Raw genomic sequence first — 23,115 nt, 5'->3', positions numbered from 1 at the left:
GAGGCGGAAGCCGCGGCCGGGCGTGCGCCGGGAGGGCGGGGGCGGGACCGGCGCCGCAAGCGGGGCCGAGCCGGTGGGCACGGGGGGACCGCCGGGCCCGGGCCGGGCTGAGCCGGGTTGGGCTGGGCAGGGCAGAGCTGGGCTGGGCTGGGCTGGGCTGGGCTGGGCTGAGCTGAGCTGAGCTGAGCTGAGCTGAGCTGAGCTGGGCTGGGCTGAGCTGGGCTGGGCTGAGCTGGGCTGAGCTGGGCTAGCTCCCGCCCCGCTAGGGCCCTGCGCCACGGATCCCAACCGTGGGATCTCCTTTCCCCGCCTACTCGGAAGAAAAGGCCTCGCTTATGTCTGTGTGTGTGTGTACATATATGTGTGTGTGTGTATGTATAGAATTGTATTTATAGATATATATGTGTGTATACCTATGTATAGCTATCTGTATAGGTATATCATGTATGTATATGTGTGTATGCATATATAGAGACGTGTATATGTATTTACATGTATGGAACCATATTAATAGATTCGTGTGTGTGGGTATATGTATATACATATATGTATACCTATATATACATGTGTGTGTATATATGTGTATATGTATAGGACTGTGTTAATAGATGTGTATGTAGGTATACATTAATAGATGTATACCTATACCTATACATCTATGTGTACATAGATATGTGAATATATATGTGTACACATATATATGAACATATGTGTATATATAGATGTATATATAAAAATATATATTATGATATATGTGCATGTGTATATAAATACACTTATGAATATATGTATGGGCACAACGAAGGCAGAGTACAACTCTGGGAGTACTCCCGGGGATGCAGGTGCCAATCTGAGAGGGAAACAGCTTTGTTGGATCATGCACATGGGCAGGGCTTGAAGCACCAAGGGTTCCTGCACCTCTCTGCCTTTCCCAGGGAGATGGAGGGGTAAAACTCTTTGTGCTGTGCTGAAAATGACTCTCTGCATGTGCTTCTTCCAGGTGGGCCTGTGTGAGCACTGGGGGCCAGGTGCTTGACAGTCATTGGCTTGAAGGACCTGTGATGAGTTTGAAATTTGGACTGTCTTGGACTGTCTGAAGCACTCCAACTGTCAATGTCTGCACACTCTTGGGATTCCGTCTCTCCCAGTGTGGCTGGCACCTTTCACCTCTGGATAAAGCTGTTGTTCAGGTACTGTGCTTTCAGACAGCTGGCAAACCTTCCCAGAGCCATTGTGCCTTTACACAGTACAGGTATAGGGCTACACATTTGTCTATATATTATCATGCGGTATGAAATGTTATAAATAATGTTATAACTTTTTATATTCAAGAGTATTTAGATTTTAGTCTTTACATTTTATTAAGTAGCTATTGTTGTCTGGAGCCATTGTCTAGAGTTTGCAGATGGCATTTCTGTAGATTAAAATGAATAAGTTGCCTGTTTAAAAGAATATTGTCGTGACCTAATTGTATTTTTTTCATAAAAATACATTTTCTTTTACACATTTTCTTTTTCTTCCTCCCTCTCAGTTTTGCTTTGCAAAGCAAGTTTCTGCAGAAGTAGAAGACGGGATTTCATTTCCCACGAGGGCGTTGAGTCGTGTCACAGCGAGAGCCACTGTTAGATGTCCCCGTGTTCTTTGCCAGGACATGCCATCCCACAGCTGTACACTCCTGGTGACTGCCACGTCCTGCAGAAGAGGACCTGACTAATTCCTGCCCAGCCTGGAGACCCATGTGCTCCCATTTCCCGTTCAAAGTTGTCTCTTTGCGAGTGTACTGAGAAACAAATGGGAGCTCGAGGTGCTCTGTCACAGAAGCAAATGATTCCTGCCAGCCATGTCCCCAGCTGAGTGGGTCCCACAGCCCTCTGCCCCCAGGGTCTGTGCCAGTAGCCACACTGGGATTTGCTGAGCCACAGGGTTCATGTTGAGCGTGTTGTGTTTTAAGGTTTTGAGGAAAATGCAGAGGCGGCACAGCAGCAACACTGACAACGTGCCTCCTGAAAGGTAAATCCTTCCCCTTCTTCTTTCCTCCATTTTTCTCTCCTGAGAGGAGTGTTCTGATTTAAGTGTAGGGGGTGTTTTAGAAGATGAAAGCTCAAAATTGAGAAAGACGTCAAATTCCTGTGCATGTGGTGTGGCCAGGCTTTCTGCTCAAGTTTGGGGATTCTAGAGCCCGCTTTACTTTTCTCCTTCCTATAAGTTATTGATTGCTGCCAACCACAGTGTTTCAGGATGATGATCCAGTATGGCACAACTGGGAGACAGCTGGCTTAGCATGGGCAGGATGCTTGGAGCTCTGGAGGAGGGATTCATGGCACAGCCCTGTGGGGAACCTGAGCGCCATCGGTGTGCAGGGATGGACCTGTGTGAACAAGAACGATTTACACTTCTCTTATTAAGGTGTTTAAAAAGTCTGCTGGTCTGAAGCTCCCAACTACTCTGATTTAGTGTTTTATAAAGAGTTTGGGTGACCCTCTACATCTTCCCAGAGTCTGTATCTATCTTCACGTATGTGAGTATTTAGAAGTAGAATACCTCTAATTTGTTTCTGTAATTATGACAGCAGCAAGGGAGCCTTGCTGCTGTGTTTGTTCTGGTACTAAATATTCCCTGGTGCTTTCCCAGAGTTGGAGCATGACTTTTTTTTTTTTTCTCCCTAAAGAAGAAACTAATCTAATTACTCCAAGATAAAGATGGAACTAAGGAATTTCATTGCTCTGTTTGAGCTGAGATTGTAGGTGAAAGATCATTAGCAAATATTTTATTTTCTATAGTGGTTTTGCAGTTAGAGTTGAGGCCTTATGTCATGGCCATTGCTAGCATGGTACCATTCTTAATTTCAGAGGGGAAAAAAGCCATTTTCAGTTTTTTTCTGCATGGTGCTTCTGATTTTCAACAGGGTAAATCCATATTGTCAGGAACAGAGGCTGAAGTTTTTCTAACTGTAGAAGGAAATGCTGTTGCCGCTGGTCTTCACTTTTGTTAACTTCAGCAGCCTCACAATTTCAACAAACAAACCTTGTTTGTTTTTAAATATGTCCCAGATTAATTCCTTCCTGCTGAAAGCACAGTCATGTATCCTGGTAATATTATTCCAAACAATAGTTGTGTCTTTATTTGTAACACTGTGTTCCACCCAGTCTGTTTGTTACATTCCCAGATGTGAGTTGTGTATACACCCCTGAATTGTAGTGTTAGGTGTGAATTTGAAGACCCGGCTGATGAATATTTTGGACCAGAAAGAGGTGTGCAATGTCTTGTTGACTTGATTCCTTGCTGAAGCCTGCAGAGAGATGGTGGGAATGGGGTGCAGCTCTAAAAAGCCTTATTAGGAGTTTACTTAGTGGGAAGGTTTGCCTGGAGAGGTTTGAATCTGTCCCCAGAGGGAGGTGAAAAGCAGTGCTTTGTGCCCTGTAAGTGCCTGGGGAGGCTTTTCAACCCATGGGGGAGAGAGGGTTGAGGGCCTTGTGACCACTATTCCTAAAGTTAAGAGATCTCCCAGGATTAAAATCAAGAGGGACCAAAGCTCTGCAACATGCCTTATTTGTGGGCTTTGCCTCTTGCTGAGGTTTATTTATTGTTTGCTCTCCTTCTTCAAGTTAGAGAAGTATTTGCTGTCTGTCAGGCATTTACTGCCTGGTGATTATTCTACTCCTTGCCTGCATTGTTCCCTCTCATCTAAACTTTCCTTGTATTGACTTCTAGTGAAGAAAAGCTGTTGTCTTTTGCTGTTAGGATGAAGATATTTGTACTTTCTTTTTGTAATCTGGGTGTATTCCAACACACTCAGGACAGAATCAGTGCCAGAACCAGTTCTGTCCAGTGCCCAGTAATTTGGGTACATCCATGTCCAATTTGCAAAAAATATCAAAATAAAAGAATTTGTCAGGACCCGTGAGCACATCCTTCACTTTTGTGAAGGACACATAGGCAGCTCTCAACACTTCTCTTCCCCTGATGATTCTGTCTCTTGCTGATGCAGTTCATCAGTGGGCAGGTAGTGATTGTCCCTAAATAAAGACAGAAGATTTTGGGGGTAACTCATTGCTTTGAATTAGCTTGGTTAATTTGTTTGTTTATAGTATGGCTTGACTTGGTGGTGTTGTGGCAAGTTCCATGGGGCTTTGTATGTTTTTCTTTAAGTACTCAAATCATTATAGAAGATATTGGATTTGGTATTGGGTGTATTACTTCTTTGTTTTCTCCAAAAGTAAACAGGGTTTGGGAGCTTCATTCCTTGGGTGAAGGAACTGATGCATTTTGGTCAGGTCTGCAGAGGTTCTCTGATCTCATCTGAGGAGTCTGGTTACTGGCCTCTAGTTCTGCAGCTGTAACTTCCCGACAGCGGGTAGAGAGAAAAGCATCTGTCATCTGGAGACCTTCTTGTTCTGATAGTGTGTGAGGAACTCTGGAATCACTGCAGTCAGGGTTGGGCTAAAACACCACGAAGTTCTGTGTACTCATTTTTATTTAAACGCTTTAATCTCTGCCCACTGCAGAAACCGGAGCCAGACGGTCAGTTCTGAAACCAGCGTGGATGAAAGTGGAGTTTTTGAAAGCCTGAAGGCTGAAGCCTCCTCTCCACAGCAGCTGTTCTCGGGGCTGGCCGGGATCCCCTCGGGCACCATCACAGCCACGCCCTTCCAGTCCGGGCTGGTGCTGGGCTCTTCAGCCGGAGGTGGGGAAGTGTTCATCCAGATGCCAGCCCCGAGGGAGGAGGGGGCCAGCCGAGCTGAGGGAGCCCCGTTTCACCACCGGCAGCCGTCCCATCACTTCCACCATGGCCACCACCGGGGCTCCTCTCTGCTGCACATGGCAGGGGGGGACCGGCACGGGCACGCTGAGGAGGGCACTGAGGAACAGGCTGGAACTCCAGCCCCAGCTCTTTCTGAGCTAAAAGCTGTGATTGGTTGGCTGCAGAAGGGACTTCCCTTCATCTTGATCCTCCTGGCTAAAGTTTGTTTCCAGCACAAGCTTGGTGAGCATCCATCCTTTTTGAACTGTGTTTAGAGAGTTTAGAGGAGGCTTTATCAGGCTGTGATGTCTGATACATTTATCCATGTGGCAGTGTCCAGATGGAGTCTAGCACGAAGGGAACATATTCAAATGCATGGGATAATGCATGTGATAAATTCACCCTACTTTCAGTCCAAGCTGTTTTCATCTGGGTCAGATCCATCTGTTTCCTGTGCGTACCAGTTCTGTTCCTTTTCCTGATTTCTCCTTGACGTTCCTGTGAGGCTGAGGATGTTACCAAGGCTTCTCCCTCAGAGCTCTCTCTAGGAGAGATGAGGAGAGCTTACACTGGTGATAGCAAAGATTTCTGTGTAGTGCAGAAGAGATCAGAGGGGTGAGGCTCGTGTCTTGCTGGCAGTTGTGAAATCAAGTCAAACAGCAGCAGCAGTTACACTCTGACAGAGCCTTTCCCTGCAGGAATTGCTGTGTGCATTGGCATGGCCAGCACCTTTGCCTACGCCAACTCCACGCTCCGAGAACAGGTTGCTTTGAAGGTGAGTTCAGCATTTTACCTTCTTATGTTCCCAGGAAACATTTTCCATGCACAAAATATCATCCGTGTTGACCCTTTAATTGCAGTGTAGGGCTGAGTGCATTTATTTGTGGACAGATCTGTCTTCTTCCTCTTCTCCCCATGGATGCTCTCCCACAGTTTCTCTCCTGCTTTTTTGTGAAAGTGTGGCGTAGTCAAACAAACAGAGGACAGGTCAGGGATGTTGTAATCTGCATCTCCCTCTGCCTTTGTTTGGCAGTGCCTATTCCAGCACTTCTCTGCACCTTGGTTTCCCATTATGTACAGCAGAGATGCTGAAGCCTATTTGACTTGTTAATGATGAGATTTAACTTATTAGCATTTAGATAATGTTTTGAGATGTTCAGCTGAAAGATTTCGTAGATGTATTGCTTGCTAGTGGCTTTATAATGCTCTGTGCATAATATGCTTAGAATATAAAGAAACCAGCAGATCTTTTCAGGTCTTCTCATCTTCTGTGTCAGGAGAACAGTTCAACAGCACTAAAAGCACAAGGCTAGAATTGCTTTTTTGTTAAAATTACATGAGTTGCACAGGTGCATACTTGTATCTACCAGCAGCAGTGGAATCAATGTGATCCAACGCTGAATGAACAGATAAATGGCACAGTCCAGTAACAGATTGCTGTTGCCTTGCACTCTGCACCTCTGTCCTTCCAGCAGTGTGTCCCTTAATCTGCCTGCTTTAAATCTCATCTTAACAGTCCTGGCTGTTGAACAGCTAGAGACCTCCCTTCTTAGTAAATCAGCCCAGCAGAAAAATGGTGGATGTTTTCCTCTCAGGAATAAAATTTACTCCCCAAAACTTACTGAGGGCCGAGACGCAGGACAGTATCTTCTGCCATCCAGCTTCTGTCTGTAACATTCCATGTATTTTGAAATGCAAAATTTCCACTTCTTTTGACCTTTAATTATTTCGTCAATCAAAAATGCACGTTCCAAAATGCTTTAGGATAACACCCAGATGTGCTGCCTGTAGTGATGGGGTATGTTTGATTTAGCTAAGCCTTCCACTGAGTGACTTTGGATCTATTTCTAAAACACCCCTTTGATCCTTTTGACCCCTTGAATTGTCACTCCAACCAGGTGACAGCTCAGAATTTAGGACAATATGTGGAATGGACTTTTTTTAATCTGCTTGTCATACTGCATTTTAAATATCAGAAGATTTTAGATGTCCCAAGAAAGATCCCAACTTTGAAGATGCATTCTGCAAGTAAGGCTGTTGTTTTCACCAGCTTATTTTAATTAATTTCTCTAAAGTTACCTCATTGAAAAGGTTAACTGAGTGAGAGGCATTTCTGCTTGTGTTTATATATGTCCTTACCTAGCAGACTACTTCTTAGTCCTGTGAGAATAAACTAATTACTGAACTCTTTGGTACATATTTGCATCCCCTGGGTTGGATTTTTCAGCAGTTGAAGGCTGAGCTCAAGTCTTGAGATTTCGAGTTGAAGTAACTCTGCTGCTTTTCCTTGCTCAGGAGAAGAGATCAGTGTTGGTTGTCTTCTGGATCCTGGCCTTTCTCACTGGAAACACCCTGTACTTGCTTTACACATTCAGCTCTCAGCAGCTTTACAACAGGTAGGCAAAATTTACGTTGTACAGGATGGAAGCAGGTGATAATTTCCAGGGAGGAGAAGAGGGAAACCCCCCTTTCCCCGCACTTTGGGAGGAAGCGTGTGTGCCTAAAGGATCTGCTGTCTTTGTTACATCTTTGTAATACCTTTCAGTGCAGGAAAAGAATGTGTGTGCCACTTTACCAGTGGCTTGTGCTCCTATCAATAAAGGGCATACGCAGTGTATAAATGGGCCAGGGTGTGATGATATCAAAACACGGTGGATCCTTTTCAAGAGGGACCTCTGAATTCCCATTTTGACCACTGCAACTGAACATAAAGTGCAGGTGTCAGAGGCAGATAAGGAATTGACCCACTGATTTTCCTCTTCCTATAATAGTCTATCAAGCTTTGAGTCTAGGTCAGGAAAAGAAATAGCAGTGTTTTACTCCAGTGTTCTCAGAGCTTGGAGGCACTTGGATCTGAGGTAGTTAAGATAGCCTTGCCTTTCAAATCCTGGCTAAATTAGTTCTCAAATACAGGAAGGTCTGTACAAATGGATTTGGTTCAGCACTGTCCCTGCTTATTATAAAGCAGATAGGAATAATGACAGATAGGAAGCAGAGAAAGGGGGAGAGCTGCAGGGCTTGAATGTGTGGGTCTGGATGGGAGGCCAAGCCATGGGATTCACTGTATGGAGCTTGTGGGAGGGAGTGGAAAGGAAGGAACAGGAATGGCAGAAAGGTGTGGAAGTGATAGTTGTTTGCACCACAGGGTAACAGTGTGTCTCTAAGAAGGTGGTCAAGGTTAAAAGCATGAATGGGTCTAGTTTAAAATAAAGGCTAGATCGTCTAAAATAAAGGGGTTTTAGCAATTTGGGGCCATCCTACAGACAGTTTAGAGCATGGCTTGTGACCAGTGGACAGGCTGGGCCACACCTCCATGAAAAGCCCTGTTCCTGAGTGCTGCAGTGGTGTCATGCTCAGGGTGGTGTATCTCTTGCTTGCTGTGTGGGGACCTGGGACTGTTTACAACCCAGGCTTGTCAAATTAGAAATGGCTGCTTCAGTTTTGTTTCCTTCTGGCTTATTTTTCATTTCCTGATTTTTTTTTTCTTGTTTCTAGTGCACGAATAGTAGTAAAGTCTCTGATTCTGTTTCTGTTTTTAGGGTGTAATTTTACCTGTTGTGCTGTGCCAGTGTTGTGAGTATTTTAAATTCATGTTCAGGCTTTTCATGTTGGGTTGGTTACTTTACTTTGCTTTTTTTTTTCCTGTTTAGTTTTTGCTTTCTACCATGAGGCTTTAGCAGGTAGATACCCTGAAGGTGAATCCTGTTTTTTCAGCCTGAGAAGGGTCTTGTTCTCATTATTGCTCAAGTCAGTAGCTCGTGCACATTGCTGGATGAAATTCTGCTGTCCCAGATTCCACTTTTTTAAACAGCAAATGTTCAGCCCAGTAAATGACATTATGTAAGGGGCATCACTTTTTTGGACCGTTGGTTCAGGTAAGAGTATTAACAGAGCCCAGCTCTTGTTCTGCTTCAGGCAGTGGCCACTGTCAGAGCATGACGCATGTGAAGTTCTGACCTTTCTGCTGTGTCTGGTACAGAGTTTCCTGTGTCACCACTTTGTTTCATGTCCACAAGTAGCTTTAGGGACTGTGCCCCTGTGGCAAACGAGCCTCAGAGGGTGTGGGGGTGTTCGCTTCCCCAGGGAACCAGGACTGTTCTGGGCAGGACTTCCAGGACAAGCTTTTACACCCAGATCCCATGGAGCAAGCCTGTGCACTAAGGGCACTATCAGCACACCAGAGGCTCTGGTGCAGTGGGAAAGGCAGGTTATGGAGATTGCTGTCTTCCAAAGCAGACTTTATAGGTGTTTGGGTCCTGTTTTGTGATAGTGGGCAAACCTGCTGGCCTCAGTAGAAGTGGGCAAGAGCAAAGTCAAGAGGCCCACAGGAACCACAGGTCTAATTTGCGTGTCTTCCTCCTCTTGCCCTTGAGAACTTCCCTGAAGTTCGGGGGAGTTTCTAGGCTCTCTCTAGCCAGCAGTGGATACAAGAAGCTTGAGCAAGCTTCTCCTCAGTGGTATTTGAGCTGTGGTGCCTCGTGCCTTTCAGCCTTATATTCCTGAAACCCAGCCTGGACAGGCTGGACTTCTTCGACCTCATGTGGATCGTAGGCATCGCAGACTTTGTGCTGAAGTACCTCACCATTGCCCTGAAATGCCTCATCGTGGCCCTGCCCAAGATCATCCTCGCTGTCAAGTCAAAGGTAGGAGACTCTTCTTGATGCACAAACCTTTGTCTTTGATAATCTGATACCTTTACCACACATGTGCAGTGTGGAATCGGAGAATCGTGGAATGATTTGGGTTGGAAGGGTCCTTAATGACCACCCAGTTCCATCCCCTGCCATGGGCAGGGACACCTTCCACTGTCCCAGGTTGCTCCAAGCCCCGTCCAACCTGGCCTTGGGCACTGCCACGGATCCAGGGGCAGCCACAGCTGCTCTGGGCACCCTGTGCCAGTGCCAAATATGGATGGAATAATAAAAATATTAAAATCTCTCGATAAACCTTTGGCAGAAAGTCACCTGGGTATCGAAGTTTGGTTTTTGAGCCGTCACAGGCCTGAGCAAGGATTCGGTACTACCAGCAATGATTAAAGTCTAGAGAGGTGAGGTAGGAACTCTTTGAGGAGGAATTGGTTCTAGCAGCCAGATAACTGCTTCTCTTATTGACCTTAAGTCCTGTCTTCTGAGTAATCTCTTTAAATTTGTGTTTCTAAAGCAGGAACCTCTTCATGTCATGGGAAGAAATTGCAAGTATTTGTCTCTTTGACTTGCCACTTGGGTCAAAGAAGTGACTGGGTTAAACTGAAGCTACAGATGCCACAAAAGACAGCACCAGTTCTAACCATGGGTGAAGAAATACTTTAATTAAATGCTTCACATATTTAAATGTTCATGAAACCATATGTAGAATGGGTCTAACTTGAAACTTTCACACTACATTCTCTCTTAAAATACTTTTTGATATGTTTTTACTTTTACAGATGTCTCATGCTGCCTCTTCCTCCACTCCCATGTAGCATCCACATTTCAGTGGCAAATGTAGCAATGTGTATTATTTGCATTCAGTAAAGAAACTTTCTGGCAGCTGTTGGGATGAAAGGCACTCTATAGATGCAAGGTACCAGCATTAATTGCTGAAAGTCTCAGGCAGGGCACTTCAGCGGGTATCTAAACTGGGAATAGTTTTGCTTAGAAATGACATGGGTGGCAGGGGAGTTGAGCAGTTTGTTCCTGCACAGCAGGGCTATCTAAGGTGGTTATTAATTTATTTCTGGCAATTGTCCAGCTTTTTTTTTTTTTCTTTCTTCTATTATTATTATTATTATATTTTGGGAGATTAATGTGCTGGGTCAGAGCATAATCCAGCCTGGGGAGGGAGGGAGAAGTGATGTGAATAGTCTTCCCAAGATAAATTGCAGTGTTGGAAAAGGTTCACAGCCTTTGCTTGCTTGTCTGAGAGCCATCCCAAGTACTCATTAATCCTTGTCGGGAGAGAAGAAAGAGAAGGGGTCTTTATTTGCAGCTCCAGTGAGAGGCTGGTAGGATCACATCTGTCAAGGGCCTATAATGACTCAGAGCACAGATGCTTCATTTTTAATACCTTTTTCTGGAGAGCAATGTGTCTCACTTTTTTTAAGCCCCTTTTTGTCTTCAGATGTTGTGGATGGTCTCACTGTCCCCTGACACCTGAGACTGCTGTTACCCACCACTAGATCTGGATTTGGTTTTCTCCCCCACTCTGCACTGCAGCCATTAAGCCAGCCAGGGATGAAATCTGGTGTAACAAATTAAGCAAGATCAAACTGGGATGGGAGAGTTCCAGGAGAACCACAGGACACCGTGGAAATTGTAATTGGTAATCACATAGCTGAGCTCCTTCCCTGAGCCTGGCGACACAGCTGACTGCTGCAGGCCAGCACAGTGCCACGCAGATGAGGGGTTTTAAATGGAAGCTTTTGCTCAGTTAGAACACTTCTAGTGCAATTTAGGCACATGAACTTTGACCAAAATTTTTATCAAGTGTTTTGCTATCTGCTGTGTGAATACTTACCAGTTACAAAGTTACTCTCTTCTTCCCAATGTCCTCCTAGTAGTATTTCTGCTTGAAGGCCAGCTTGGAGTTTATGACCTTCTGGGTGGCTGTCACTTAATGCTAACAGGCTGCTGGAGAAATAGGAATTTAACTCAGTAGAGCTAGATGTTTTCAAGATGTGTATTGATATGTAGTGAGAAGTTTTTGTGCCAATATAACTACTCAGAACAGCAGCCTCTTGCTCCCCTAATAGAGGGCCTGAAGTGGAGGTTGCTGTGCCCTGAGGGGTGGAGTTCAGCAGAGAGGGATTTAATCCTGAGCTCCCTTGCAGTCCCCTCTTGCTGGCAGTCAGCAGTAGATCCTAAAACTTGCCCATGGATGGGGTGTGGGGAACTTTAATCATCCTGCACTCAGCCTCTGAGCTGGCTCTTCAGAATTTCCTCATTTTGGAAGTTCAAAGGCACTTGCAAAGCTAGCCTGGCTTTTCCTGCTTCTCCTTGGGATTTTGGTCTTCTCTCAATACTGTGTGGTTTTTGTTTTTATTTATCAGTCTTCATATCCCCCCTCACTCTTGTCTGTAGACTGAACACCAACAATTTTTGGAGTCTTTTCTCAGAGATTGTTAATTCCAGATCTTACTATCCTCTTCTGGACTGTCTTCATTCCCTCCCTGTTTTCCAGACCATTTCTCCAGTCTGTCAAGATGAATTTGGAATATAATCTTTCTTTTGGGTGCGTTTACAGCCTTTCCCAGTTTAGTGTCAGCTATACATTACTCTGTTCCATCAAGATCATTAATGAAAATAGTGAATAGCACTAAGCTCTGCTTACATCAGTAAGATGCATCTTTTCATTTTGAAAGTAAACACATGAAAAATCTGGGTTAGAACACTCAGTTCTCCCCATCCAAAGCACCTGGGTCATGCGTTCCTAGTATGAAAAGGAAGGGCAACTTTTGGTCCAAGATGACATTTGGATCAATGCAGGGAAGGAAGAGCTTGGGAACTAGAGAGAAAAGCAGGAAGATGAAGGTAACCCCAGCATCAGACTGACCTCACAGCTCTGGAGCCTGTGGAGTTTCCAGGAGAAGGATCATACCTGTGACTGGAGGTGCCCCTCCCTCCCCCCGAGCTGTGCCAGGCACATCGAGCTGGGTACAAGTTTCAATAACAGCTGAGCTCATCATTCCTTTGGAAGGGGGGGCTTGGCTCCCACCCTGCATGCTGAAGGCTCTCCATTAAAAAAGGCAAATAAGATCATTTGGTTCAATATTAAATGAATTAAAGTAAATTAAACTGCAGGAGCCATGTGGCCTGCAGAGGCTTCCATTGTTGTACACACATCAATGGCAGCTTTTCATTTTCACTGCTAAGGAATGACAGCTTGAGGGGGGTGGAATTCAAAATAAGGAAATAAATAATAAAAAGACACAGTTGCCAAAGATTTCACTTAGGAAATCCCAGGTGCCTGCAAGTCTTCCATCCCCTCCTCATGTTGTTGTCAGCAATCTGGGCTGGAGAAGTGAGTGAAACATGGGGGGAGGAAGAAAGAAAACCAAACCAAAAAGAACTGTCTGTTATCCCAAGTTCTTTGATATTTGTATCCCTATCTCTATAGGGGACAAAGATACCAAGGACGTTTTGATACATAAGAAAGGCCCTAAGAAGGAATTTTCTCTGCATGCTCAATACAGGTGTGCAGCCAAGTTACAGGGGACTGCGTTTCCAGGAGAGTGAAAATGCAGGAGAATGCTGACATTGGCCCCTCACTGCAGCTCTGAAAATATTTGCTTGGTTGTTTTTTTCAGTTGATTGTTTTATTAGTGCTTTTTATTTTCAAAGTACTATCTCATCAAGTCTGGTCAGAGAAAACTTGGCCTGGATGTGGCAGCAATTGCAAATTCTGCACTTGGACCTTGGACCAAAAACCTTCTTCAGGGGCACATCATGTTTCCTGCCATAGATGGGTACAGCTCTGCCATGGAACCTGGCACATTAATTTCCAAATTCCTTCTGAAGCTGCACCTTTTTTTTTTTTTTGTCCTAAGGGGTAAAAAAAAAAAGGCTCTTGGAGCATTTGAGTCCTCTAAATATACAGAAGCAGTAAAAAACGCACTGGGAACTGGCACATAGATGATGTTTAATAAAAAATAGCCAGGCAAAGATGTTCCCGGTCCTTGGCTGTGCAATATGGAAGTTATTCCTGCTCTTCCCTCACAGTGTGGCTGAAGTGGTGTTCACAGACAGGTGACAGCCCATCCTCTCATTCCCCTCTCCTCTCTGACCTTGGATCCTCTTTGGGGGAGCTCGCTCACAAACGCATTCACTCTTCATGGACAGCAGTCTGAGCTTGGATCCTCTTGAGCCATGGGAACTCCAGGATGTTCTGCAAGGACTTTTCCCTGCTGCAGTCTGGGACTGATGTGCTGTCCCAGAGTCAGAAGTGTGGGATTTATTATTTACAAAATTGAAAAACTAACTGAAGCATAAGAGCAGGTACTGAGGAGTGGAGACTCCTCTGTCCCCCTCCCTCAACATGCTTTGCAAGTCACTGCTACTGAACTTTAAACAACTCATTGCACTTAAGTGCTTTCCCAGTTTAACTTTCCAGTTTAAGATATGAAAGATGTTATTTTCAAAAGTGTTGTGTGCTAACTAAAATTCTCATTTTCCCCTCTAGTCCCACCTTGACATTACTCCTCATTAGTCCTGCATGGATTTTCACCAGCATCCTCCGTGCCACAATGCTGTTTACTGCTCCTATCCAACACTTTATCTATTGGCACCATGACCTGGAATCTCAGCAGAGCCTGCTCTCCTCTGATCCAAATTGCCAGCAGGTCTCCAAAGTTTTTTTGAGCATCTCCCTGTTTCAGAATATGCCCTAATGCTGCTGGCACCAGAGCAAGTGAGACTTGGAGCTTCCCTTGAGTGCTAATCACACCTTGCAGTTGCCTCATTGCAACTTCTCTCACTTGCCTTGCATCCCCCATTCTAATTCCGCTGTGTCAATCCTTGCTGTGCCTCTCTGTTTCCTTGTGGGGAGGCACACATGCACTGAGGCAAAGCCTTATGTCAAAAGAGGCTGCACAGTGGAGGCTCAGCGAGGCTCTGGGGGAATTAGCATTGCTGCTGCAATGTGCCCCCTTTGCTGTGTCTAGGTTGGGATTCAATTTTTAATTATACTGTTCCACATTATTTTTCTGTGAGACTTCTTCCCTCCATCACCACACCCCAAGGATGAAGGTGAAAGACTGAAAGAAGCTGTTGCAGCAACTGGGAAGTTTATAGGAAACAAAGAAACTGCTGTAAGAACATTCTACAAGTTCAAGTTGAATGCTACACTGGAGAATTAAATCCTGTCCTTTACTTTGCCAGATAATTCCTGTGTGATCCTAGAAAAGTAGGTAGAGCTGCAAAATGAAGTCAGTGGTTCAGCTTTTAATGGTAATGTGATCTATAAAATGAAGGGCTTTATAAAAAGTCTGATCCCAGACATCTGAGCTTGGACACCAAAACAGCCTTACCCTGACCTTTGTCTTTCTGTGTCTCAAGTTCTTATTTAGAAACTGCAGAGAAAAGCTATCCCTGAGGTCAGCCAGCAACGTGAAAATAAGGGGGTTTTAAAAGTGTTTTCTGTAGTGCTGATGTTGTAAAGGGACTGAAGAAATTTTAGAGATGTGCTCCTCTGAGCAGAGCTCAAATGGCAAGAAGGGATCAGATGCAGATCTGCCATCAAGTAGTGAGGATATAACAAAATACCAAGAAGTTACATGCTCAGTGTGCAAAAATAGGCAGTGCATTACAGACTGAAATACTGCATGAATGGAAGGAAGAGTGCAATTGTATGAAAATGCTGAATTCTCCTCTTTCAAAATAAGTGCTTGATTTGAAGTATAAAAACAGTCTTTGTATGTGGTGAAGGAGGTGCAGAAAAATGGAGGGTTATACACAAGACTTGCTTTTTTAACTGAGCATTGAAAAAAAGGAATCAAAATTTCACCATGTGGTATCTGAGGCTCATCAGCAGAGCTGCTAAAATTAGATCCCAGCACAGCCCTTCCCCACGTGTGCTAATGAAGTGTTTGATACCAGCAGTAGCAGCAGCAGCTCTCACAGAACTCACTCGGAGGAAGCAGGGCCAGCACTGCCCTTCTCCCTTCTTGGTCAGGTTTAACCCTTGGTGAGAGCAGAGCTTTTCTTCTGTTACCTAACTTACCCTAATTAGGAGCCATAATTTCAGGTAATATCCTATTTAATCTCTGCAGTTCTGGCTCGTGCACAGTCCAGTCCTGCACTGGGGCTGGCTCACAGGCTCGCCAGAAAGATTTTGCTGATCTTAGAGAGCTGTTCAATCTCTCTACAGTGCATTCCAGAAAAAATTCCCAGATTTACATGGATTTTTATGACATGGGAAAAGTCACCTAACAGAGACAGGTCTTGCCTTATTTCAAGCTGTTGTGCCAAGTCAGATGCACAGGAGAAATAATTATATTTGTGCTTCATATAACATGCAGTGCTAATCTTGAAGAAAAAAAAAGCCAGTATATTTTAGCTGATTTTTTCAGACAAAATACAGCTTGAGACAAAGATTTTACTTTGAAAAATGTAACCTAGATAGCCAAGAGATAACAAAGCTGAGAAGTGGCAGACAGGTATGTTGAGTGTGCTTACCCCTGATGGGTGCTGTCTGCAGTAAGTTGCTGCTATCAGAAATCTGCATTTTGCTGCTGAAATTGTAGGGAACAGTCCTCATTTTCCAAGCCTCTGGCTCAGAAGGAGGGCCTCACTTCTGCAGCAGCTCTTTGTAGAATTATTTTGGATTTTCTGGCACTTTTCCTAGTTTAACGAAGGGGCTGGTGTGGTGCACTGAGATGCCTAACAAGACTTAGAACTTTCTAGTTCTCTTCAAGTGATGCTCAGCTGCCCTTGCATTCCTCTCTCCCAGCTGGAATCACTCTAAACTTATCAACATTTAATAGTCAGGTGGGTGCTGTTAAGGGGCTGCATGGAGGGATGCATCCTTTAAAACTTAACTTCACTCTTGGGAGGCTGTGACCAAGTTTCTACCTGCTAAAACATCCTGGTACCCTGCAGTTACCACTGCAAACTGAAGACTTGCCTTAGAGAAGGGGATTCTGAAAGCTGTGGGGAGGCTGGAGAAGTTGTGGTTAGATGCTGAAGTTTATCACTTGCTGCCACTTGCCACCTCCACAGCCTGTCTGTGCTCTGGGGCTGCCTTGGACCTAGCTTTCCTGACATCTCGCTGTGGACTCGGGTGTTTTAGTGCCTCAGAACTTGTGTTGTAGAAGAATTCCAGCCTTGATGCCCGAGGTGCTGGATGCAGCAGCTCTGTCTGATGCAATGGGAGAGCAAGCAGTGACCTGTCCCAGCCCAGCTGCTGGGGAAGCAAGGATCAATGAAGGATGGTGGGTGAGAGGAACGAGCTGGAGACAGCAAAGTTTGCTGCCTTTTGCTTGCTGGGAGCTTTCATCAGAGCCGTGTGGAGGGACACGGTGACAGCGTTGTCATTTCTGCCACAGGAGCTCCCGAAATAAACGATGATTGCATCGAAGCACGAGGCTGGAGAGAGACCTCTGTGCTAATTTAATAAATTGCTCGCATTTAGGACCCCAGATTGTTGTTGTTACGCGTTTGCTCTGCGATGCCACCTGGGATTAGTGCGGAGGAGGGGATGGGCAGAGCAGGAAAGCAGCCCGGGTCCGTTAGCAACCGCTGGTGTGACCTCACTCGTGTCCCGGGGGATATGAGATCATGAGCGTGCCAGAGCTCTCCGAAGGATTCGATTTGTTGGGAGCAGCAGGATGGCCTGCGAGTGATCTCATCCCGAGCCCCCGGGGAAGGGCGCTGGCTGTTGCTAGCCCGGCTGCGAGGACTTAATCCCCATCCCCACCTCACCAATTAGTGATTGGCCTGCGATGACATCACTGATGACAAAGCTAACTGGGACAACATAGCAAAATTCCAGGGGAATTTCCCCTTCTCCAGGAGCTTAGCAAATAAAAGGATTTTGACAGGACAAACCCAAATCTTTCAGTCCAGATAATGTCATTGCAGATTAAACATCCTTCTGGGCTCAGTTTGCCACCAGCTGTCCCTGTAAACAGCGTGGGACAGAACAAACCCTCGATAGGGCTGGGGGTGGCCCTAAATTAGACACTTTTATTCAGGTTCTGGTGAAGGCTGACAAAGGATGTTGCCCATTCTTTGAGTCTCTTTTGAGAGAGAAGATTTCAGCCAGCACACTTCCCCCTCCCCACCTTTCCTTCCTTGAGGTCTTCAGGAAGATTCGGTCTCTTCAAGTTTTAAATGCCCCGAGGGTTTAATTTTCAGCACCAGTCTTTATCTGTGCACTGCCCAAGAGCCAACGCACGCCTGAGTGGAAGGGCAGGGATGCTGGCAAACATAATTAATTTGATTCTTTGGGATTACCTAAAAAGTTGTCAGGAAGACTAGGGTCACTTTCCATTTAATCCCTGTACTTTCAGAAGGGGTGTAAGGTCAAAGACATCGAACTTGCTTTCCTTTTCTCACAAATAATGACGTTTACAATTTACATCATATTAATCCCATATTAACCTTTGCTTTTCTGCAGCATTGTCCAGATACACAATTTATTGCCTGTCCATAACCCACTGCAAAGTTTAAAATTCCAGAATGCAGCATAGCTGTGTCAGTGACAGAGCCCTATGGAGGAATGAAGGGATATTTATCCTTTCTAGGCACAGAGTTCAGTGGCTGCAGAGAAAGCTGCATCTCATGAATATGGTCTCTGCACCATTTAACAGTGCAGTGATCAGTGAACACCAGCCCTGCACAAATTAAATGTTCTCCTTTTGACTTGCTGATAATAATCATGCCTCACTTGCCTGGTTGTCTTGCAGGGAAAGTTTTATTTGATTATTGAGGAGCTGAGCCAGCTGTTCCGCTCCCTTGTCCCCATCCAGCTGTGGTACAAATACATCATGGGAGATGATCCATCCAGCAGCTACTTCCTGGGCGGAATCCTGATCATCATGTACAGCCTCTGCAAGGTGAGCACTGCCGCAATAACAACCCCTGGGGAGTGTGGCAGGAGCAGGGCAAGCAGCACAGCTGAAGGGGACAAACGCACCTTTGGGTTGTGGCTGTCCCTGCCCAGGAAACTGCAGCAGCTGAGGGCCCCACGTGCTACAGCCAAAGGCATTTTGCTGTCCCAGCGTGTGGGCATTGCTGAGCTGGGGGAGGATCTGAGGCTGCTCACCAGTGTTGCATCAGACTCATGAAGTCATTGCTGCTCCGTTAATCCCTTTCTGCAAAGGCTGCAGGAGAAGGGGAGCTGGCCTTGGGGGAGCAGTGCTGGCAGAGGTGTTGGCTGGCTCCAGATGTCACACAAAGGCAGGCTGCAGACAGTTACATGTTTGTCTCTAAGCTTTCCTCTGCCACTCACAGCTCTGAGTGCAGCAGAGAGAGGGACATCCAAGTCCTGCCTGGATAAAACAGGCAGCTCTGCCCCATTCTGGGTCCTGGTCTGGCTGACACAAGTGATGGACAGGTTAATGTTCCCCCAAAAATAAGAATGTTGAGAGCATAGAGTCTGTACAGTTGTAAACGAGTAGGTGTGATTTAATCAGAACAGTGCCAGGTCTGAGGTCTAGAAATAGTTACATTTCTACTGCTGTGGTGTCCATCCCTCTGAGAAAGGCCAGGCTTGCTCCATCCCAGATACCTGTCTGTGCCTGTGGCTCTGCAGGAGCAGACTGGAAAATAAAGAATAGATAATATATCCAAGCTGGAAGCAGCTCAGAGGAGCAGAGTAATGCTAAATTATAGTGTAGCTCTGTATTGTATGGAAATAGGGTCATGCAACCCCTCCTGTCGAGGACTTTACAGTTCTTCTGAGCAAATTAGGCAGAGGAGGTCATGGCCAGTGAAGTGATTTGGTCACAGCAGGTCTGAGACCAAGCCAGGAGCAGAGCAAACAGTGCCAGAACAGGAGTACGTGAGGCCAGTGCAGCACTCCCCTCCATCCTCAGCTCTTTCCTGCTCTTCTCTCCGTGCTGTGGGAGAGCATTGTTGGCTCTTTCAGAGGTGGCATTGCCTGGACCCACGGTGGTATCCAGCCCTTCCCTGCCCTTCTGGCTTGGCAGCTCAGGCATGCAGACCACAGACATACAAGAGCAAATTTCTCGTGACCTTTCTTGTGTCCCTGCTTGCAAAAATAACACCTGGAAAAGGGATGCAGTTCTACATGCCATTTCTACACCTGGAGAAGCCCTCAGAGGGGGAAGATGCTGGTGGGGACTTCTGCTCCTTGGAGCAAGGGAAGCCAAGCTCAAAACTACAGCTGACAGGGCAAGGGCCTCCTCAGCCAGGGTCAGACACAGTCCGACAACTGCAGGGCAGAGCCACAGCAATGAGGCAGGCTCAGGGTGAGGAGTCACTCCAGGTGCTGGGGTGGCCAGAGCAGTGGGGTCTGGAGCAAGGCACAGCCAAACTGGACACCAGTACTTTCAGAGCGCAGCTCAACCATGAGCTATGACTTCCAGGGCTGAGCTTAAATAGAGCTGCTGGGCCCAGGGGTTGGCTGTGGGAAGAGAGCCCAGGTGAGGCTCCTCAGGCCCTGGCACAGGTGGGAGCAGTTCCTTAGGGGTTAACTTGATGTTTCTGTCCTGTGAAGCCTTTATAGGGAGTGTCAGGGTGATCTAGATTGGAAAAGCAGCTTCATTTTGGACAGTTTGTGTCCAGGTTAGGCTTAGCCCTCTGCACACCAAGACTTCACTTGGAAGCGAGAGGAAAGGGGGAGCACCCTCTCCCAGTGCAGAGTGTGGAGCACTGGGTGTGCCCATCCCATTTACAGTCACCAGAGCTACAGCTCCAATTCCTTGCCTGAGATACTGAAAATATCCCCAGAGGAGTCCACATTAGCAAAGCCACAAACCACATTAGAAAAACCACAGAAGCCAATTTGGCACTGAGAGCTTCTGTGCTCCTGGAAGAAATCCAGGGCTCGGCTGAGGCTGTGTCCCCTTCCCCTGCACAAAGGGCAGGAGCACTTCCAAGAGGTTGCATGGAGCTGCTGGGAGCTGTGGTGATGGTTCCACATGGACTGTGTAGCCATGAACCTCCGGTTTTGGAGGAGAAGTCCCAGGTGTTCCCAAGTAGAGCATCCAGGTTGTGTTTTTTCCCTGTCCTGAGCAGAAGCACTCCCTGTGAGTAACGCAGTTGTAAAATAATGGCTGGTGTAGCAAAAGGCAGGGCATGGGCAAGAAATGGGTGTTGGACCTCTGAAACATGCAGAGGGAAAGAAATGAGAGGGGAATATGAGCTGGGAGAGAGGAGACATTGGAGCAAAGGCATTGGAGTCACACTGTAAGCAAAGCAACCAGGAAAATCTGGGAATTGCACTGTGGAAAAGGGCTGATCCCCATCCTTGTCAGGTGATGGAACGTCTGAGGCAGTGGGCAGCCTCAAGTGGTGGCTGCTGAGTGGAAGCATTACTGGGAGCCCTCTCTGTGCTGACTGGAAGCATTATTGGTGCCTTCATTTGCTTCCACATCCATTGCAGGATGATCTCATTGGCATTCCCTGCAGTGAGCCCACTTAATCACCAAAAATCATAAACAACAGAAAGCCAACTGCAGCTCTCTGTGCCTTTGCAGTGCTGCTCCAGCTCTGCACCTGCAGCATCACAGCCTCCCCTGCCCTCAGGTGACAGACAAAGCTCCTGCTGGGCCACCAGCCCCAGCTGATGCAGGGCTGTTCCTTGCACTGGTACTTTCCACATCTTGTTTAGTTTAGTGTCTTTCCCTGTGCTCTGCCAGCAGATAGGGAAGATAAAGACGATGGAGTGGATTAGGTTTCCAAACTGTTTTCCCCTGGTTTTTTTACCTTTCTGCTTTCCTGTTCCCTCCTCTTTCCTATGGGAACGGGTCCATCTTAGCCCTTCCCTACTCAGTGGGGTGGACAATTGTCCCCAGCACAGCCTGGTGCCAGCCTCTCTTTGTGTCCTGTAAAGTCCCCAGTTTGCAGTCAGCTGCTCCCAAAGCTTTTCTGGCCACCCTTCCCCACTGTCAATTCCCATTTACTACATATTTCATGATCACCATGAAATCTTTTTTGGCACAATTGTTACTTTTTTTCCCTCTGAGTATCCATTTGGAGAGAGTTTGCCGAGTTTCTGGACTCACACCCGCACACAGAGGTTTTGTGAAAATGATCTAAAATGGGATGTCTTTTTTGCAGTCTTTTGACATTTGTGGCCGTGTGGGAAGTGTCAGGAAGGCACTGAAGGTCCTTTGCACCCCCCAGGTAAGGAGTTAAATGGAGAGGAGCAGTCTCAGGGGTGGAACCTTGTCCCTGCTGGATGATAAAATTGAAACTTGCTCCGTGTATCAGGACTACAGAGTGAAAACAAAGCTGCTCCATGGCTGGACAAGCTGGGGGCTCCTGGAAGGGATGTCAGGAACCTTTTCTGACATCTGCCCTGCCCCAGCTGTGGTGAGAAATTGTTCCTGTTCTGTCTGATTGGAAGCTCTGTGTAACAGGGATTAATCCAACTGCAAGGAGCTAACAAAACTTTGTAGCGCCAAGTGTGGGAAGGACTTTGTGGCGCCTGGTGTGCAGTGCCGTTGACACACGAATTATCCCAGGCACTGCATTCCACAGGGCTGATATTTAGATCTGCTGCCGTGACTTACATTTTAAAAGGGTAAAATCAAAGACTGTAGAGGAAAAGAACCTCATCAAAGTTTGCTGGAGCTTATCTTGCTTATTCCCTGGGCTTGGGCTGGTCATTTTCCCTCAGCAGGTTTCTCTTTCCCCTAAATCTGTTACAGTGAGAAAAGCAATATTTACCTCCCCTGTATCTAAAGAGAAAGTGGGCAGCCTGTGGGTGCTGCTGCTGTTACTCTTTCTTCTATTGTCTACTTGCTAATAATAATACCTCCCCCCATCTAAACACCCCTGCAAATGATGCTGAATTAATGCTCTCAGCTCCCTGTTGAGCTCATTAAATTCCGTTATCCTTGCTGTGCGAGTGGAGGCCCTAAAAGATGGAGTCAGCTCGAGGGGAAAAGCAAACAGGGAGCACAGAGCTCCAGACTCCCCCTGTGCCCCTTCCCCAAAGAGCGACACGACTCCGGTGTCCTTGTGGGAAGTCTGGGGGTGAAGAGCAGTGTCTCTGTGCACATTTACCCTTCCAATCCTTTGACGTGGGGTTTTTTTTCCCCTCCTCTCCCTGACAGACCTATGGAGTCCGTGCCACCAGCCAGCAGTGCAGTGAGGCAGGAGACATCTGTGCCATTTGCCAGGCAGAGTTCAGGGAACCTCTGATCCTTATGTGCCAGGTAAGACCCCAAAACTCCCCTGCTGGCATTCCTTCAGTGAACTCCTGCAGTGGGGAGAGGCACAGCCAGCCTGGGAACTTGTGAAGTCATTTGCTGGGTCTTGATCCGGCTCCTGGTGGATATTTATTGCCCTGGATAACCCCTGGATCATGGCAGCTGAGCCACTCTTGGGGTGACTGTGGCTGTGGGATGGACAGAGCCTTGTGGGGCAGGGACTGGAATGGGCAGTGCAGATCCTGGGTCTAGAGTGAGCAGAGTTTTACCTGCCCCTTGGGGAGGCTGGGTAGCTTTAATACTCCCTTTTGATAACAGGGTTATCAAATTAAAGCCATCCTGTGCATCAAAGGTGCCTCTTAGCCTGTGAACATCTGTACAGATGTTTCCGAGCTGGAAGGCCCAGAGAAGCTGCTTTGGGATCTGCTTGGCAGAGCTGGGATTCTGAGGAGTGACTTCACATGTGTGGAGGAGTTCTCAGCTTCTCACAGCTCCTCATGTTCCCTCCTTGCCCTTTTCCTGTCCTTCCAGTCTGGGACTGCATGGTGTGTGCTGG

General features: G+C 46.5%; 1 protein-coding gene across 1 annotated transcript in view; it reads left to right on the top strand.

Moving 5' to 3' along the window:
- Window positions 1-19: 19 nt before the first annotated feature.
- The window catches only part of RNFT2 (ring finger protein, transmembrane 2), a 25,998-nt gene continuing 2,902 nt past the window's right edge, over window positions 20-23,115 (top strand). Inside the window, exons 1-10 of the mRNA XM_032128132.1 lie at window positions 20-73; window positions 1,001-1,190; window positions 1,532-2,010; window positions 4,506-4,984; window positions 5,440-5,516; window positions 7,037-7,137; window positions 9,231-9,384; window positions 18,123-18,272; window positions 21,463-21,528; window positions 22,464-22,565. Coding sequence (XP_031984023.1) covers window positions 1,928-2,010; window positions 4,506-4,984; window positions 5,440-5,516; window positions 7,037-7,137; window positions 9,231-9,384; window positions 18,123-18,272; window positions 21,463-21,528; window positions 22,464-22,565 — 1,212 coding nt within the window. The 5' untranslated portion in view covers window positions 20-73; window positions 1,001-1,190; window positions 1,532-1,927. The remainder of the gene's footprint in view (window positions 74-1,000; window positions 1,191-1,531; window positions 2,011-4,505; window positions 4,985-5,439; window positions 5,517-7,036; window positions 7,138-9,230; window positions 9,385-18,122; window positions 18,273-21,462; window positions 21,529-22,463; window positions 22,566-23,115) is intronic.

The sequence above is a fragment of the Corvus moneduloides genome, chromosome 18 (genome assembly GCF_009650955.1).
Source record: "Corvus moneduloides isolate bCorMon1 chromosome 18, bCorMon1.pri, whole genome shotgun sequence".
Classification (NCBI taxonomy): Eukaryota; Metazoa; Chordata; class Aves; order Passeriformes; family Corvidae; genus Corvus; species Corvus moneduloides.
Note: the sequence above shows the minus strand (reverse complement) of the source record. Positions and strands in the feature narration are given on the sequence as shown.